General features: G+C 46.7%; 1 protein-coding gene across 5 annotated transcripts in view; it reads left to right on the top strand.

Moving 5' to 3' along the window:
* Nucleotides 1–20,073, top strand: part of INPP5A (inositol polyphosphate-5-phosphatase A) — a 182,254-nt gene that overhangs the window by 50,398 nt on the left and 111,783 nt on the right. For all 5 annotated transcript variants that reach the window (XM_015867550.2, XM_015867545.2, XM_015867546.2 and 2 more), the window contains 2 exons: nucleotides 1,850–1,950; nucleotides 2,829–2,916. In XM_015867550.2, coding sequence (XP_015723036.1) covers nucleotides 1,850–1,950; nucleotides 2,829–2,916 — 189 coding nt within the window. The remainder of the gene's footprint in view (nucleotides 1–1,849; nucleotides 1,951–2,828; nucleotides 2,917–20,073) is intronic.

Raw genomic sequence — 20,073 nt, forward strand, 5'->3', positions numbered from 1 at the left:
TAAGTTCAGATTCCAGGAACGTTTTCTGTTGCTGCTGTAGCACAGCAGAGTATTTCTCCAATGTTTTCTTTGCAGGATCCCATGTTCAGGGCTCCCTGTTACTCATCCCTAATGTATGTGATGAGGTAGCTGGTGCCTACATCCCCTGCAGCTACTCATTTCACTTTGGCGTTAGCAATTTCTTAGTTATATTTGCTATGTAAGAAGAGATCTCAACTATTGTAGGATCAAAAAAGAGTAATGTCACACGTTGATACTTTTATTTTACATTATTTGAGATAACTGTTTGGTAGATGTCACAGAATCACAAGGTTGGAAAGGACCCTCCGGATCATCTACTCCATTTGTCTTCCCATTACTGTTGCTGCCACTGTTGCTTTGAAACAGACTTGCATGTGTTTGCTTTACAACATTAAATAGTTACAATTGTTTTCTAATTATGGTAATTTCAAAGAGCTATCCACGTAGATAAGATCTGTAGTTGGAAGCCAAAACTGATTTGGAGCAATAAAGCCCATAGAACATTGGGACTGTGTATTGTTTAGGGACCTCAAATGAGCTCTGTCACGGAGCCCAGCTACACAAGTTGGGTTTGGTTAATATTCGTCTCCAAGATGATAATGAAAATCAACCAACAACCAGACTTCATGAAGACACTTGATGACTGTAGGTGTATGTATCAAGTTGGGCAAGGCTTCGTTGGCTCTGGGTATTTTTAGCTGTTTTGTCTATAGTCTGCTTCTTTTTTTTTTTTTCTCAGTTAACTTTTTTGCTGAGTCCTGCTCTAGTTGGGCCTCAGTCCTTATGATGGCAGCTGTTTTTGAAGCAAGATTTCTGCGTGTCCTAGTTAGTTCATTATTGCCAGTTTGTGTCCAAGTGAACCACAGAATCATTAAGGTTGGAAAGAACCTCTAAGATCCTCAGCTCCCAGCCCATCCCCGCCGTGCCCACTGACATCTGCACAGTTCTTGTACCAGTGCACACCTGATTGCTTCCTGCTGTTATCCTCTTCAAAACTGGAATTGTTTTGTAGCTTGTGTCCGTTACTTCTTGAGAAGATAAAATGTTAAATGCAAGTTGTAGAGACTCAGTGCTGACACAGGTGTTTTAGATGTGCTGAATATAGTTTATGCTGAGAAAGTGCTTAAAGACAAAGTAACTCTGTGTGTAGAGCAGCAGTGAATGTATAAATGCTGCATGTTTGACTTGATGTACAGTGAGGAAGCAGACTTTGTACTTCTTTTAGTCTGAATATATCATAGTGCTGGGTATTTAATCCTTAAGATACCTTAGTTATGTAAGATTAACATTTAAAATAGCACGATGGATGTTTATTTGCATCTCCTGGGTTAGATAAGTGCATATGCACTACAGTGCACATATAATGATGTTTAAGTAATTTTGAGGATGATGTGTTCTGTAAATCAGAGCATCACATGAGATATCTAGTCAACGTTTTGTCCTGAGATTGTTTGAGATGCTTTCGCATAAGTGAGAAAAATCAAACGTTGGAATTCTTCCAGCTCCTGGGCAAGGAGACCCTCTGACCCTGCTAATGCTACTGAGTCCTTTTCAAGGTGAGCTGGGAGAGGTTGTGCATTTGCTTCAAGTGCTTGGTAACAAATTCACAGCTCAAGAACAAAAATATTGTTTTGAGATTATTAGTATGTTTTAAAAGACTTTTGCATGCACCAACAAGTGGTGCTTCTCTTATTGCTGTTCTGTCAGTTACCTCTCTGGCTGAAGGTTCTACTTTCAAAAAGGACATGTCTGCGTTTACATCATGTACTGTGTGTATCCTGTGTGTTAGTAGCTCTGGATATGACTTTTGTTTTTCTGTTTGTTTCAGGTTGTTCATGCACACAAGCCCCACTTCATGGCTTTACACTGTCAAGAATTTGGAGGAAAAAACTATGAAGCTTCCATGTCTCACGTGGACAAATTTGTTAAGTAAGTAACTGGAAAACACTGCTGGGATATTCTAGGCAGAAAGTCAAAAGGCTGCTTTCAGTCTGCAGATAATAGGTTGCAAGAAAGTAAAGCTTTAAAGTTGAGGCTGTGGGGGCTTTGGCATTAATTGCCCAAGTATATCTAATGTTCAGATGTTCAAAGTCGTAAGTCCTTCACAGCTGTATCCAATAGGCACTAGGAAGCATTGGGAGTTGTGCTGGAAGTGATGCTGATGTTGTCAGCTCTGAGGCTTGTAGGTAGATGGCTTTGCCACAGGAAACTTTCTTCCCTGAAACTTGTTCCAAAATGAGGTAAAAGCCAATGGTTCGTCTGGGCTGCAGAATCATGGAATGGTTTGAGCTGCAAAAGGGACCTTTAAGATCATCTACTTCCAACCACTGCTGTAGGCAGGGACACCTCCCATAGCCCGGGTTGCTCACAGCCCCATCCAGCCTGGCTTTAAATGCTTCCAGGGAGGGGGCATCCACAGCCTCACTGGGCAACCTGTGCCAGTGTCTCACCACCTCCCAGTACTGAATTTCTTCCTGTTATCTGGTCTAAATCGACCCTCTTCCAGTTTAAAGCCATTTCCCCTTGCCCTGTCACTACCTGCCCTTACGAACAGTCCATCCCCAGCTTTCCTGTAGGCCCATTCAGGTACTGGATGCCGCTATAAGCTCTGCCTGCTGCCTTCTCTTCTCTGGGCTGAACAGCCCCAGCTCTCAGCCTGTCCTTGTAGAGGAGGTGCTCCAGCCTTCTGATCCTCTTTGTAGCCCTCCTCTGGCTAGTGATGACATTTCAGTACAGAGAATGAGGCAGAAGCAACATGGAATGTTTGCATGGCCCTTCATATTTTCAATCTCTTTTTTGTCTTGTAGGGAGTTATTATCGAGTGATGCAATGAAAGACTACAACAGGGCTCGAGTTTACCTGGATGAGAACTATAAATCACAGGAACATTTTACGGTAAATTTCTCAATTTCAGCTCAACAGAAGATTAATTTGTGTTAAACTGCTCAGGTTCTTTTGGTCGGTGTGTGTATGTGAGCTGTTTCCAACATGATTAAATCTTTATAGAGTTGTTTTTGCTAAGACATTACTTTGTAAAATACACAAATGCTGGTTTCACAGAAGCTCATCCATTGAAAAGTAAGTCAAATACTGGAAATCACAAAGCCTTTTTTTCTCTAACAGCCTTCTTGGTGAATCAGAATTACCTTCTATTTGAGACTCTGTTTGACTGTCTGACAGCCTGGAGTGGGGCCAGGTCAGACCAGCTGGGAGTGGGGCTGCCAGCAGTCAGGGTTTCTGCTAGGAACCCTTAGTGCTTGTTGGCAGACAGTCTTGGGTGCGGGGTTGTGAGAAGAGTTGTAGCAGGAATTTCCACTGGTACATGAATGACGTCTACGTCACTCCTCTTACAAAGAGCAGACGTGATCATAAAGGTCATCGCCAGGGCTGTCCAGCATGTGGACAGATCTACTGTTGTATTGAGGTAATTACTGATGGATAGTACAAGAGTGAGCAGTCCTTTAGTGGTGATCTGGTGACATCTTCCTGCTGTCCAGGACTGCAGCTTCCTTTTCCTCAACATTTTCAGCCAACATTTGTTGGGCTCAGCTTCCACATCCTGAGCCAGAGCAAGTGACAAAAGGGCAACAGACAAAAGCAGCAGCGTGGGCACAGAGCTCAGTGGAGCTCATGTCCCCCACATGCACACAAATCCAGCACAGCAGCGTGTGGCTTAGGTGAATAGGAGCCTGGGAAGATCTGTATGTATTCATTTTGGAGTGACTGTGGCCAAGAGCCCAGGGAAGCTGGAACAGGAGGAAGAATGTTAAGATTTTTTTTGTCTTCTTTATCAAAGAGGAGGAAAAACAGCACTACTGGCTTTACTGAATCTTAAAGGGGCAAATGTTGTGTCAGGAGCATTGACACTTAGTGCGGGATGCCCTGGTGGTAGCAGAGCAGTAGGACAGAATTGTGCTGTAGTTGCTCAGGGCCGTGGCCAGGAAAGCCCCTGAAGCTGCAGTAGCTCCCAGCAGGACACCACGGCCTCCTGGGGTTCCCTCTAACATCAGCTGTTCTGTGGTTGTGAGGAAGGGGGGGATCATCAGTATCCTGAACATGGATTGTTGCACTGTGCAGGGGATTGTTGTGCCCTGTGATGAAGTGTCTATAGCTTTTTTCTTAAAAGATGGTTGTGGTTCTTCATAGTATTGAAGTTACTGTACATCACTTGAGGTGTGCTTATTTTTGATGTCTCTGTCTGTGGTGGATAAGTTTCTTAAGGTGTTAGACAGCAATCCTAGACAGCGTGTGTGCTGCTCATGTCTATGGAGAGCTCTGTATCTTACAAAGCTCTGAATTTAAGAAATAATGCTGTTTTTTCCCCCATACTGTCAGCCTTTTCCAGGCACTGTGCTTCTTTGTAGGATTTCCCATCCACTTCTGTAACTCCCCTTTCCTGTCACAGGCATTACTTAGTGCATCTTTTTGCTCTCCTGCTGTACTGACTGCAGCTCGCCCTTCCTGGAAAAAAACTGAGTACTGAGTCAATAAGGGGGGAGAAAATAGAGACTGTACCAGTATTATTTATAATGAAAACAGACTAACCAAGCACATTTGTTTTTGTTATTTGATGAAATCTCTGTCTGTTGAACTGGTAACTAAATCTGTTAAAGATACAAAACAACTTCTGAGGCAGTGCACGCTGTTTGTTGATAATGCTAATGGAGGAAATGGTTCATGCTGAAATGAAGATCACAGGAGGAACAGTTTCTCATATGATGATCTGAGAAGACCTGAGGGCTCCTTTCTGTTATTAACATGGTAGCTACTGTAGAATCACAGCTGATAATCTACAAATAACCAAAGCATTGGGGAATAATGAACAATTGCGTGGTGGTTTGATGTCTGCAGCAGAGACTGGGACTCTGCCTGGAAGGGAGCAGCTCTGGAAGGCAGTGCTGGGCGAGCTCTTGTGTGCTGTGGCTCAAGAAGGAAAGCAGTTCTTGCAAGTGTAACTAGTAGAGGTGGAGTATAATTTATTTGGTGATTTTTGTCTCTGTATGGGCATAGTGAAGCAGTATTGGGTATTTTGACTTCTAGTTCCTAAGCAGCATTTTTTAAATGCGTATTAAAAAAGACAGAGGTGATCCCTAGAAAGAGAATTCTGGCTTATTTTTTTCTAGGTCATCCCTTGTAACCTTTAAAGAAACTTTTGGAGTTGAATCAGCTCAGTGTGGAAGAAGGAAGAAAACAAGAGATTGAGAGATGATTTGTATCGTGTAAATACTGTCACCAATAGAAAATTCTTCATGATAGAGCAGGATTTTATTCCTTCCTTACTGGATTTCCAGTAGTGATGGCTTGGAGTCAAAGCCAGGAAAGGTAGAAAAGAAGGGACAGGGATGTACCTTCATGCTGACCCTCATAACCTTTAGTCTTCTTGTTGGCACCTGATGTTGATGAATCTCATACGTAGTTCTCAAGTCTGCTGTCACAGATCAGAAATTGACAGAAATGATTTTCCCACGTGACTGAAGTGCTGCCACTTGTCTGCACAGTAGTTGTGCATGGATCTTACTGTATGAATGGGGATGTCACCATCGTGTTGTGTCTATTTAGGGTAAAGTTTCAGTCTTATCTCCAGTGCAGCTTGGCTCACTGTGTTGTGCCTCTTCCTGCTTCCTCGTTAGTTCTGTTTGACTGCGGAGGTCTTTAACTGCTGTGTGCTTTTTTTCCATCCCTTCTATGGCGTGGGATTGGCAGCATATGCTGACCTTTATAATTTCATAATTATCCCTCTCTCTCTGAAATATAAACACCTATTGCATACGTTGTTGTATAATGCTGTTTTCCTTAGGAAGGAGAGAAGCCCGAGTCCCTGCAGTTTGGCAAACCTTTACCCCCTGGCTCCAGTATTCCCTTTTTCTAGCAGTTTTGGCAGCGTTTCTTCCACAAGGCTTTCCTTGGCTTGGCTCCTGCGAAGCTCCATCTGGTTTTGCTGCTTACAGTTCATAGCTTGGCTGCGCTGGGACTGATGGTGAGAAAATGTTTTTCCACGGTCTGTCCCTTTGACAAACAGCCTCTCCTGCAGCCGAGGGGAAGCAGGGTGTGTGTTTTACAGGAGTTCTGTGAAGTAAAAAATAGAATGTGATGTCCAAGTGTCTCTTGCTGAGTGATTTGATTTTAAGGACTAAAACTTATTGTGTGGGGATCCAAACGATTCATCCCAGATGCAGAAAGAACCTGGATTTTGTCACCTGTGGTCCTGTACACCAAGTCCAGTGTAAAATAGACTGGGGGGGGTGGGGAGTTGTTGTGATTGGGAAGTGCACAGCTGTGTGGTTGGGTTGGATTTCCCATGGTGATGGATTGAAGCTGCTGGGGAATTTTTTCTCCCCAAAACTTGCTTTAGTGCACATCAAAACGCATAAAGCACCCAGGGCTGGCAGGGATAAGTGGGGCTGGCAGCAGGGCTGGTGGCAGCTGCCCTGCACCTGAACCTTGGGGCCACTCTGAGCAAACCTGGCTGTCGGGAGTGGGCAGCACGTGTGTGCAAACCAGTCTGTCACACCGTGCTGCAGCAGCGTGTGGTTTATTGAAATTCTAATGTGACCCAAAGATTGATCTCCTGGCAGAAAAGCTGCTGCATTAGAGCTAATGCATCTGGGCTCTGGGAACACGACAGAGGCAGAGCTAAGAGCTGCCGACAGTTATGGATGAGCTATGGGTGACAGCCTCTGCGTGTGTAAGGATCGCTTCCCAGAAGCTCCCAATTAACCATGTGGGCAGCTCCGGTGCCATTCTGTTGTGACTGAAGTACTGAACACAAACCAGCACGGACAGAGCTGCCTCAGGTACCAGACACGTTCAGGGACCCAAACAACTCCATAGTGCGGTTTATGGCTTTTTGTGAACCTTTCACTTAAAGCCCTGGTACTTCTTTGTCTTATTAATTAAATGGATGCTTTCTCTTGGCCCATGTAAGTACGTATGTGTGTATTTTCAAATAGTGCCTGGAATGTGGCTGTGGATGTTTTCGTGGTGGTTTTCACTTGACTCCCTGCACTTCTGGCTTTTCTACATATGAAATAACTTCAGCTAAAATAAAGTGCTGGGTGTCCTCAGGCAGCATCTGAGGAGGGAGCTCTGCTGAAATCCTTCACCATAATAATAATAGTGATAACCTGATCTGCTGCAGCTCGGCTCTGTTGGCAAGCAGCGGTCCTAGAAATTAAGGTGGACAACGTCTTATTAAAATGCACGATTTTATCTTAAAATCATGTCACCTCATTACTAAGAGAATAGTAAAGTTAATTTTTGTTAGATTAATGATACTTGAGTAATATTTTTGGTTGAGCTGAGTTCGAATAATTGGCCATTAATTGAAAAAGGAAATTGAATTGAATTTATCTTGTACATAAATCCTGTCATAGTTATTAATGGCTCTTAGAAAATATCGGCCTGTTCCCAGAAATGAATAGTGTACGCTGATTCTTCTGAGCTTATTAGCTGTGGCAGTTTCGAGTTTTGTTAAATAAAAAATGATGATTTAGGAAGAGAGACATATTCAATTCAATTACGGGGGGAATTCACATGCCTCATTAGTTCTCAGACCGTTTTTCCATTAACAGTTTTTGAGGAACTTTGTGTTTGCACAGAGGCAGGTTCTCCAGGAGGTGGTGCTGCAGCTCCGGATGGCTTTGTTAACCCGTGCCTTGCCGTGGAAGGGGCTGCGAGCAGGCTCAGCTTCTAAGCAGCAGCATTTGAAGGACGGTGCTTTGCCTTGAGAGCGTGTTGTGAATGTTCTTATACTTACGTGAGCCTCCTCCCACCTTCTCCTTTTCTCCTTTTCACCCTTTGAATTTTACTTGTGTTTTGAGTTTGATTTTTATCATGATATTTCTGAAAAAAGATGCCAGGCTAAAGAGGTGGAAGTTCATTTCCAGATGTAACCAATAGCTCTGTGATCTCCTTGGCCTTGAATGCACATCTGCGCTGTACAGTCAGCCTTGTGGGTGCTCAGCCGTGCTCCTTGCTCAGCTCAGTGCTTCAAAGGGAGCTGGGATGCTCCTCTCAGGGCTCCAGGCCTGTTCTCAGGGTGCCATCTGGTTGTTCTGAAGGCCTGGCCTTGTTTGCTTTCACAGTCTGACTATTTCAGCAGCGGCTGCTTGTCCTGCAGTGCCTGGCTGCCCCCGTGTGCAGCACTGAGAGGAGCAGCGCCGTGTCTGGTGTAGCAGCTGTGCATGGGGGAGAGGCACGAGTGGGGCTGCGAGGGGATGGTGCTGCTGCGGGAGGAGCAGGGCGGGCTGTTTGCAGCTGCTTGAGCTGTGTCCCAGAATTAACCTGAGGATGAGGTTAATCCTGAAAACAATTGCAGAGAAATCCATAGACTGCTGCTTAAAAAGCACATACAGAAAGCAGGGGGTGTTTTTGGCCGTATCTCATTTATAATCAGGTGTTTCTCTGCTACCTCCTGTTGTTGCTCTGGTGCAGAGTCAGTATCCATCTTTATTTATAAACACCAGCTGTGTAACAAGTGGCCGTAGGGTGTTGCTCTGGGTGGTGGAGCTGGTAAGACGTGTAAGTGTTGAGCTGGTAAGACGTGTAAGTAAGTGTTGAGCTGCCGGGCGGTGCTGGGGAGCCCTGCAGGTGATGCAGGAGGTGCACACAGTGCAGCGGGTGTCTGGGAATGGAAGTGCAATAGGCAACGTGGTGCTATTGTGTGGCACTCAGCGATTTGTTACTCTCTTAGTTTTGCTGTGCAGATGGGAATAAAAGGAATAAAGCAGTCTAGCGCTGTTATCTTACTTTCGGTGCTGTTGAAATGCCGGGAGCAGCTCGGTAGCTCTGTGCGCTCAGTTGAGCTGTGTGTGCTCAGAACTTGGTGCCGGACGCAGCCGTGGTGCTGCGGGCCGCCCTGTGCTGCAGTGCCGGGCGCGGCCGCGCGGTGGCGCTGTGTGAGCGCTGCGTTCGTGCCGGGCGCTGGTGGCGGGGTCGCGGTGCGGCTGGTGGTTAAACGCGGCGCCGGGAGGGTTTTAAAGCCGCGTCACAAACGTTGGCCTTTTAATTAGCTTATTTTAATTGAAAATAAGGAGTTTGTGAATTGGTGCACGTAGAAGCGAAAGAAAGAAGTTCCATTTTTGGCAGCCGATCTGCCGGGTACATACAGAGCTCTGGTGAGGAATATCACGGGGTCTTTTTATCCCCCCCTGTTTTCTGATGCTCCTGTGCTCTCGAAAGGGGTGAAATAATGGCAAACAAAGGAGAAGCTGACGGATCGGAAGCTGAATGACGCCGTCCTGGGTCAGTTTGTGCTGTTTGCACACGTGGTGGTGCTGAGGAAGCGGCTCCGTGGCAGTGCTCTATGCAGTGCTCTATGCAGTGCTCTATGCAGAGCCATTGGTGCTGCTATTGGGATGTGATTCCGTTCAGGTGCAATCCCATTTTCTGTGCCCTGAGCTCTGTACGGGCAGTGCTGGCACCGCAGCTGTGCGACAACATGTGTGTGTGTTAAAGAACATGGGGCTGCAGTTGTCTGCAATAAACTGAGTGTAGAAATCCAAATGTATAAAAAGAAACGCTGAAATACTTACAGGATGGAGCACCTGAGCACGAGGAAACTGCCTGTCCATAGGGGTTTAGTAAAACAGTACCTGAGGAATTAGTGCAGATGAGAAGGAGGATAAAGAAACATTTTGAAGGCCCATGTCTGCCATGCAGGGCAGGACGTGCTGCTGCCCCTTGGCTCCTGCCTCCCCAGCGCTGCGCTGCCGGGCTGTGCTCACTGCTGCTGCTTCTGTCCTGTTCTGTGCAGGCTGCAGGCACAGGGAGCAGCTGTGGGCACAGTGCATGGTCACGGTGCATGGTCACGGTGCATGGTCACGGTGCATGGTCACGGTGCATGGTCACAGTGCATGGTCATGGTGCATGGCCCTGTGTCCAGCTGTGCATGGCCCACTGGGAGCTGAGGCTTATCCGCAGTGCCTGCGTGGCACTGAGTGGCTGCATGCTGCAACACACTGCGGCCTGGGCCCTGCCGGGGTGGGGGCACCTCCATCGCCCTGCAGTGCTGTGTCCATGACCTGCTCTGCCAATGGGCCCCATCCCCTGCCAGTCTTGTTTCAGGTGTGCAGGGTGGGACGGGGATTCCTGTCCTGCATGAGCAGTGCTCGTCCTCACTGTCCTGCAGGAAGACGGGAGCATTTGGGGACTGTGAAGGGGGAGTGGTGCGGGTGATGTGGGGTATAAAAAGCTGTGGTCTGGCTTGCTGTGTCCCCTCGCTGCCCTCGTGCTCTGCAGGAGATCTGCAATGCACTTTGCTCCTGCAGTGCTGCTGGGCCAGCATGGAGCCGGCAGATCTGCTCTGCGTGGTGCAGGAGCTGTGCTGGTTTGTCTCTGGTTTGCTGCACATTTACCTGTTGTGTTTTCTAGGAGTGATCTGTGCGGGCAGTTACAGAAGGAGCTGCTGATGGGCACAGGGCATGCACGGCAATAGCGCCCCTCTGCACCTGCGTTCCTTTCAGTTGCTGCCTGCGCTGTCGGCAGTGGTGCAGCGTGTTGGTGCAGCGTGTTGGTGCAGCGTGTCGGTGCAGCGTGTTGGTGCAGCGTGTTGGTGCAGTGTGTTGGTGCAGCGTGTTGGTGCAGCGTGTTGGTGCAGCGTGTTGGTGCAGCGTGCTGTTGGTGCCGCTGCTTGCAGTTCTGTTTCTTTCTTTCCCATTGTTGTGCTACATACTGTGTGGGATTTACTCTCTTCAATACAGTGTCTCTGCTAGTGAATACATTTGTCTGACGCACCGTTTTGTTGAATGCAAACAGTGAGGACTCGGCTGGGGCCGTTCCCGTCCTGTTGAGTGTGTTCCGTTGCTGTGAGCTCCGAGGTGCCGCTCTAGTGCCGTTATAGTGCCGCTATAGTGCCGTTATAGTGCCGTTATAGTGCCGTTATAGTGCCGTTATAGTGCCGCTCTAGTGCCGGGGTTGCTCCGCGGTCGGGCGGCTCCCGGCTCTGTGCAGCTCCGCTCCGGTTGGGGCCGCCGAGGGAGGCGAGCTGAGCCCCGGGCCGGCGGCGGCCGAGAGTTCGGTGTTGCGGGCAGAGCCCCGGCTGTACCCGTCGTTACCCGCCCGTCCGTGGGCAGCGGGCAGCGGCCGGGCGGGACGCGGGGAAACGCTTCGGGCAGCGGCGGGGGGAGGAGAGCGCGGGGAGCTGCGGAGCGGCCGGATCGCGGAGTTGGAGTCCCGCCACGTGCCGTTACGGGGCCGGGACGCGGCCGTTGGGTCCGTCGCCGCTGCCCGGTGAGCGCAGCGTGTGCACGCGGCGGGGCGGCACCGTCCGGTACGGAAATACCGGGAGTGCGGGGATGGAACGGCACGAAACGGGGCGAGGGCGGAAAACGCGGAAACAATGACACAGGAATTGTAAAATGCTGCTTAAGGAACTTGCTGATGCTTCGATTGAGCCGCTGAATTCGTTCTTAAATGAGATCGGCGCTACTCGAGAAAAATACTATGAATGCTAAATACTATGAATGCTAAATACTATGAATGCTATCTACTGATATAAGTGAATGGGTTTATTAATGTTTGGAACAGCCCTTTAGTGCCGTATTCATTGTTGTAAAGAAAGCAGCCTGTGCCCGCTCTCTGCTTTTTGCGGCCGTTCGGTTTCGATGCAAAGTTTCCCGGTTTTACACCTCAGAAACGCGTGGAAATGCGCCTTAGGTTTTGCAATTTAAAAACACGTGGGTAGAAGAAAAAGCTCCTCGTTGCATTATACTGTCATCGCCTTAAATTATTGCTACTGACGTGGGAAGGCAGAAAGCTGCCCGTCTTCCAGGGAAAATGCAGGGTAAATAAAGGTGCGCGGCTCGGAGCTGAGCTGGGCTGACCCGATGGGGGCTGCGGGTGGGGGGCGATGCTCCCATGGGGGCAGCAGCTCGCAGCACCCGGCTGTGCCGTCTGCTCCTGCCGCAGTGACGGTGGCAAATGCAAAACCCAGCGCGGCTCTGCCCTGTACCTGCAAACCGACCAACCGTGCTGCTGACCCGTGTGCAGGCGGCTCAGATGCGCGCTGACTGCTCCGTTACACTTAACAGTGTTTGCTGTGTACAAACCCAAACTAGATCCCTTTGACACTGAGGAAGCGTTCCCACTTAGTTTTAGAGGGCTTTCCAAGTGTCTATTGATCAGTGTTCTCTAACAGCACAGAAATAATGTGTCTAATTTAACTGGCCACATGGAGGAGTATAGAAAAAACATTAGTTATTCCCTGAAAGGCTTGGAACATCGATAGAGGACATAACATTAATGACTTTTCTATACAGGAGCTTCAAAAATGGCTAAATGAGGAAGAAATTACAAATTTATTTCCCTATAATTTCAGCAGTTGTCCTGTTTTACCGCACCAGTGAAGCGTTCAGCAATGGAATGTCGCACTCGGAGTATTTTCTGGTTAATTTGTCCAACATCATAAAACAAAAAAGATGGAAACGTGGGTTTGTTCATTGTGACCAACGTGGTGGTTTTTGCTCCTGAAGTTTGGCTGCATCTGCTGCCTCTGGCCAGGCAGGTTCAGACCCTGCTGTCTCAGTGGCTGGCTGCATCAGCAGCATCCCTGTTGTTTCAGTTCTCCTTCCCTGAACGTGGGTCAGTAATTTGGTCCCAAGTTATTGACGAATAAATGAATGGCAAATATCTCAAACTGACGAATACTGGATTTCCAGAGGTGAGCGGTGACAGTCTGAGCTGGGAAGAGACCTATTGTTATCAGCTTATTGTTATCAGTTCCTTTCTTGTTTATTCAGTACTGAATTAAGAAGGAGTTTGGGGTTGGCTTCATTTTATTCTTTCCACTCCCCCACCCCCTTCAGTTAAATGGAAGATTTCTTAGGGAAAAAACTGCATATTCTGTTTTGTGAATGAAGCTCAGCATAGCCCTGAACGTTGGTTCTGGAGCTCACTGGTTGTCCAGGTTGTCCACAAGTCCTTTATTAAACCTGAGACTCCTATGCAGGATTCTCTTCCTATCGCTGAGTGTAGATTTGCACGTGGTGTTCAGAAATGCACGTGGAACTGATGGACTTTTTTTGTTGTTCTTCCAGTTTGATTTTTCTTGGTTTGTGTGTTTTCACATTTTAGGATGTTGTGAACATTTTTGTGTCAGTATGTGTGTACAAACAGCCCTGCAAAGAGCCAGCTGTGTCCTTTGGCTGCTGAGGGCTGGCAGAGCGCTGCTGCACATGCAGGGAGATGGGAAGTGGGGCTGCCCAGAAACAGCCAGCAGATTGGGTCGTATTCCTGTTAAAACTTCATAGCTGGGGTTTGAGCACTTGGACTGGGATAGTTGGGGATTTAGAGCACAAAGACGTAACGTGGGGATGGGTAATGAAGGGGAGTGTCAGAAACAAATGGCTAACGGGAAGCACAGTAAATATGGGTGGGAGAAGATAAAGTAAATATGAACTTTGGTGTACCAAAGTTTGGCAGGATGGTGACGGGAGACAGGAATTCATGTCTATCTCAGCTAATTATGATCATGGCTTACTAATGTTGGGCACAGCAGCCTGGAATATCTCACATTCCTAAAAATGCTTCCAAAACAGATGGAGTGCCTCTCTATTGGTTCATTCAGCTGAGATAGTAATTGTGTTTATAAATGCTACATTCAAATATCACTCTTACTTACAGACTTCTTTTATGTAGATTTTTTTTCTTTTAAGTAACAGTTAATTTAATGATAGATCCCTTTAAAGCTGCCTGTCTCCTTGATGCTGATTGCCAGGTTAGAATGTGAAAACCAGTTGCTAGTAAGTGGTGAGTGAGCAGAGTGAAGTAAGCAGTTGTGCCAGCTCCAGATCCTGCTCTGGGTGATGCGTCTCTGCCACAAGAAATACCTCGGTTGCATCCTAACCTTTCATATCTCGTACACGCAGTGCCTGGTGGCTTCACTTCTTTTTTTCTGTCCTTAATGTTGGCACTGAGTGGTATCAGTGCCCCCAAATCCCCCACTGCGATGCACATGCACGGATACAAGTGCTATCAGGTTGTATTAATGTCTTCTTTTGACATGCCACTTCTCAACAAAGGCTGCAGTCTAATCCCATAGTTAATATGGCACGTGCAAACAGATAATACATTGATAGTTTGTGTTTGGGGGGAGGATTTAAGGTGTGATGAAAACAAAGCGCTGATTAACTTCTACAAGGTATTACGGTATTCTGGGTGTCTAATGGGTATTTCTTACATTATAATTGTACTTTTAGAATTGGAAAACAGTATTTCCTCCAAATACAGAACAGGACTTGAATAAATACTTTTCTCTCTCTGCAATTTTACAGACTATAATTATATTATACTTATGCCTTTGGTTCCCAACCAGTTACAATATATGAAATGAAGAGTATGGACTGTCACAATAAAATACGCTTAAGAGAGCAAACAGCTTCGTGGGAAGAGGAACGTGGAGGATTGCAAAGTGAGATGTACCCAGTATTAAGTACAGCTGTCTGTTACCATGGAGTAAATGAAATGTGTTCTAACTGTTCATTTCTCCTTAGAGTTTGAAGGCAGGAGAGGTGTTAAATAGCAACTTCTGTGAGCAGCTTTGAGAACAGTTGCTCACTCAGAGCAGTCGTCTTGTATGTGTGATATCCTTTAGGTCAGAGCCAGGCAGTAACTCTTCATGGGTAGATGTCATCTTTATTTTATCAAGGTTTTTCCGAGTCTGAGAAACTTCTGTGTATTGCCTGGTGCACTTGTTGGCCTCTCATAGTGTATCTTTGGCTGGATATCCTGTTTATTTGGTATCTGTAAGAGTTTTTATTTGTTGCTTTGGGCAGTCACAGCAGGCTTCAACCTGCAAAAGGGAATGACGTGATGCAAATTTTCATCTGTATGTTGGTTCCTCTGCTGGCTGGATGATGTCCTCAGTCTGGAATGATTTCTGCCTACTTCCAGGTTACTTTTTAGGAAGTGGAGGAGCACAAGCCGGCAGAAGAACGTGTGCTACACCTCAGTCTTCACAGTGATGATGGTTGTGGTTGGCATCAAGGAGGTTCAGACATGGGGTATCTACCTTGTAAACTGTACTTCAGGGCTCTGCATTGTTTCAGCCTGAAGTAAATCCAGTTCTCTAGGATTTTGTAGTTAGGCTAAGAGTTCAAAGTTATGTTTAAATATCTTCAACTTGTAGCATGCTCATGTGTGGGCAGCCTGTGTGATCGGATCAGACAGTGAATCTTACTAAGTCCTGAACCAGGTTGTTGATTCACAGACAATATCACTTGAAGAATTTGCCTATAGTTACAACTACAGTAGAGGTTTACTTATTTCTTTTGGCCGTTCATTGTGAACCAGTGCAATATTCCTTATTAGGTGTCCATTAAATTACTGCAGTGGATGTTGATGCTTTCATTTTTACCGGCATACCAAAGAGGCCTGTAAAGTGGTGCATTCTAGTATCAGCTAAATGGAAATGATGATGTTCTAATGCAGCTTGGTATAGGTAGTGGAGTGGTGAATTACGGAGTTGCTGTCTCTCTTGAATCTGATCCAGAGCAATGGCCATTCAAGGAAGGAGACCTAGGACGTGTCCTCAGACAGGTGAGAAGTTTCAAGTTGTATACTGGTTCTCTGTAATCCTTCTGCAAAAAAACATGAGGAAACTGGGATACTGTGCCTAGTCTCATCCAGGCCTTGAGGTATTTGTTTTCTCTTCTCCTTCTATTAATGTGGAAGTTGAAATTTTCATTCTGTGACCTGGATCCAAATTGTTTTTTTAATAATTGGTGCTTTGTTCTGAGACTGGCAGTGATCAACAAGCAATGATGTGTGATGGGATTTAATTGTGAATCAGGTGCTTTGCAGTGAAACGCAGGAGCAGGTTGTTGGTGTGTTGAGGCCGTTGGCTGTCAGCTGTGGCTCTGCTGTAGCTCCTGCAGGCCAGGTGTGCTGGGCAGGCTGTGCACCCCATTGCTGTGCATGTCCCCATGGGCACACTGAGTTTCCTTACCCTGACTCTGCAGTGCTGCTGTCAGTAAGCCACCAGCAGCTTGGCTTTCAGTTACCATCATTATATAATGCTGCTCCTTTCACGTGACCTTTCCCTCTGATACATAGTCTGGAGAAATAGTCCTGCATTCACTTTTCAGTTAGTATTCTGAAACAGAGCCCTGGAGGATGACTGTCATTTATTACTTCTCCAAGCATTGCACTCCCTGAAGGCTATTTTTATTTATTTATTTATTTTAAAGCATGATCTATTAATTATTCCCCTAAAAGAATGCGTTACTTGGAGCAGCCCATCCACAGAGCCTCTTCTCCTCGTCTCTTCCTTCAGTCAAGAAAAGCCTGTGGAGTTTCTCAAGAAATGCTTTTCAGTAGTAGATACGTTCCCCACCTTGATATCTACCTAATTCCATGTGGGTTTTCTTCTGTGAAGAACTAAATGATGAACGACACTTGTCTGTGGAACCACCAGTGACCCCCTGGGGACAGATGCTGACGCTGTGTTGCGTGGTGGCTCAGCAGTGTGCTGTTCTGTTCTTGCTTTGGAAGCTGCTCTCTGGTTGTGGTCTGTCTGTCATTGCACCAAAGCAGCTGCTGGGCCACATCCATGTGCTGCAGGCCCCTGGTCTCAGCCTCTGTGCTTCTGCCTTGGGGACAGCAAAACCTGCAGCTTGTGTCCCTCTGGCTGTTTAGAAAGAGTTGCCTTTTTTCCATGGTTTTATGTTAGTATTTGCATAGGATCTCACTTGCCCGCTCCTAGAATGTTGCCATTGTGAAGGGGGATTTTAAAGCTCTGAGATGGTTGGCAAAGGTGACTTTGAAGTCAGCACATAGTAGCTGAGAAGGGAACTGAATTTAACCTGTGGCAAGGTGAGCAGAAAGCTCCATTCTGCATTGCCCCGTGCAGGTCACCTCCTTCACCCCACCTCACCCCATTGGTGGCAATCAGCGGAGCCCGGCACCTGCGGGCACTGCCAGGGATTCTGCTGCTCTGCCCCCTCAGCTGCCAGAACAATGTTTGGGAAGTTATGGAAGATTAATTATTGATTACAGATGTGCCTCTGTTCGAGGAAGGTAGAAATGAATGGATGCATTGACGTTGAGGGACGTAATCCACTCTTTGAAACTGATTGTCTTTTGCTCTGCTCCTTCCCTCCTGCTGTTTCTGCTCCTCTCTTGCCCCCTCCCCCTTCCCGCACGCTGGATAAAAGACAGGCCTGATAAAGTGGGAGAAACAAGATTGGTTTTCTAAGGGCACCAGGCCCTTCACGATCAGCTAAATCACGGGCTGTCTGGCTCTGGGGCTGGGTGATGACCTGCTCCCCGCGCTGTGGCACTCGCACCCCCCGGCGGGATGTTATGATGTGCACCCAGGCGGCTGCAGGGGGCTGCAGTGAAGGTGAAACTGTCATATCGATCTTTTTAGCACTAAAATATGAGCCACTTTACTCCACTCCCCGATGCTGTGATGTGAAAAATAATAACTCGGATCCAAATTAAAAATATTGATCTCTGGAAGGTGTTGAAAGTAAATAAACACCTTCCGAAGTTTTCAGGTCAGCCAAGAAATGGTATTCAGCAATAAATGTGTCGGCGTGTCAGAATCCAGGGTTCTTGATCTGTTTTTCCTTTTGAATTGATTTTTCATTACTTACTTCCTAAAAGTGTTGGAATTTGGTCCTCCACTGTTAAATCCCAGTGTTTGGGCAAATTATTTCGTTGGGGCTTATGAGGTGCTCCTAATCCACTCGCTCATTGATTGATTGATTTTTGACTCAATAAACTTGCATTACCCTTCCTTTATTTAAGGCTTTCATCATAATTTTTTGTACATTTAGGCTTGACTTTTTTATTTCCGTCTAACAGATGAGCTGACATTGGTCTATCAAACATGTGGGAAAACAATTGCCACAAGGTTAATTTTATTGCTAGCTCCATGCATTTTAAGTAGGTGCCAGGTATTTTCCACTACAGGCTGATAAATTGCCATCGAACCACTAAAGCATAAGAATGAAGAGAAGCGCTGTAACAACAACAGAAACCCCGATATAAATGCATCGCATTGCATAAGCATTAAATGGATTATTTTTGCTTCATTGCTTTAACTCCATTTTATATCTAACCAGAAATGGGCACACAGTAATGTAATGAGCTCCTTCAGCGTTACCCTGCTCGCACGCTGATGCTGCAGCGTTATGAATAGGCTCTGGGGGTATTTCTGCATAGCAGGAGCAGTGAAGTACCGCCATGTACTTTTCCAAAAGGCAGTTTCACTTTACGAACCCATCCGTTGTATTTTTAGACAGCAAACCTTTCTCCGGGAGCAGAAATTTTGGTGTTGCTTTTCTCTGGCGACTTTTACAAAGCTGCTTTTCAATGTTGTAAGAGGTGGCAGAGCGTCCGCGCTGCCATTGAGGAGCTCTGATGAGAATGAGAGCAGCTTCTTCCATTACTACAAAGAGAAGCTCAGTCAGTGTGAAGTGTGCCTTAACAAACAAACAAAAACAACCAAACGATCCCTTGAGCAATTGTGCTCTTACGGTGAAGTCTCCAACCTGTTCTGGTTCTCGCTGGGTTGGGGCTCGTGCTTCTGCAAACTTTGGGCAGGTGCATCTGCATCACGTTCTTCCTGTTCCAGATTTGCTAACACCTGCCTTGCGGTTCGCATGCACTTTGGCTCTTGTGTTTGTGTTTAATTCATTGAGATGTGATCCGTTAAGAGGAAAAAAGCAAGAGCTCCATAAATTACTTTACAGGGCTGATGGCATTTTAGTCATTGTCTGCCTCTCTGCATAACTGCATTTCATCAGCCGGGTTCTGCTTTTGTTCACGCGTGTCTTGGTGCCGTGCAGGGGCTCCCTGGAAGCGGCTGGCGGATGCTCTCAGCTGTATCCAGGCACAGGGGCTGATTAAAATCCTGGGATTCGTGTTGTTCTTGTAAAGCATGAGTTTGTGTAGTGCTCGTGTAGGAAAGTTGCTGCTCAGCTCCCAGGTTTCGAACACATAAAGGCACGTGCGTATTTTCCTCTGTTCAGTGAATACTGATGTAAGGCAATTCCTGTAAGTTTTAAAGATTTTATGGTTTTGGTGTTTGTTTTTTCTGTAACAGTATCATAATTAATATTTTAGTAGTGGATACTGTTACAGTTTGTTTGATTGGTGACTGCCAAAGCAGTTCTTGAGTTCCATTAGAAGCAAGCCTGAGATCCACACTGCCCCAAAGGAGCCTTGCCCACAGGCATCCCCATCTCTGGGGGCTGGTGTTGGGCTGTGGTTGCAGGCTGTGCTGGGCAGCAGGCAGGGCCCCATGCCTGCACTGTGCTGTGCTGGGCACCCGGGGCTTGTAGCAGTGCTGGAGGCCCTCAGGGGTCATGGGCTGTGGCAGTGAAGGGGTCAGGCAGTAGCTTGCAGAGGTGACATCAATGAAATAACCATGTGCATCCTGCTTTCTGAGTACCCTTCTGTGTTCCCTGCTCAGAGCTTCTGACTCTCCTCTTCAGACTTAAATTCATATTACAGAGATGAGTATTTTTAAGGAATTTTAGGCACAATGCAACTCCATCTCATGCACCAGAGCTCCGTGGTGTGAGCAGTGCTCTTCTTCCTGAGACAAGGGAGAGCAAGGATGATGCAGGAAGCCTTCAGTACTGCTTTCCTGAGCTGTGCTGGGATTTCTGTGAGCCTTTGGGTTGTGTATTTCCCTTTGCATGCATGTGCCTCTGCAGCTGTAGCAGCTGACTTGGGGCTGGAGCTGTGCGGTCCCTGCTGACCCTGAGAGTGGAGCCGAGGTAAATGACGTATGGTTCTGGCCGAAGTGCAGAGAAATAGTGTGTTTTGTGGTAGATAAGTTCCTAACAGGAGCAGGATTTATCTGCTTTTCTTTATGTTTAGCTGCTGGCTTTGTGGATTGCACACATCTGACAGCACCTCAAGGCAGCACTGAAGTGGTGGCCGGGCCTGTTGTGCCTGTGGGTTATGTCAGATCAGCAGGGCCCTGATGGGTTTGTCTCAAGAGGAGATCTTTGAATTTGATCAATTCAGGTAATCTTGAGACCTGATGCTACCAAGGCGCTGTTTCAGAGAAGCTGTGGTATGAGACCATAGCAGCTCTGT

The sequence above is a fragment of the Coturnix japonica genome, chromosome 6, assembly GCF_001577835.2.
Source record: "Coturnix japonica isolate 7356 chromosome 6, Coturnix japonica 2.1, whole genome shotgun sequence".
Lineage (NCBI taxonomy): Eukaryota > Metazoa > Chordata > Aves > Galliformes > Phasianidae > Coturnix > Coturnix japonica.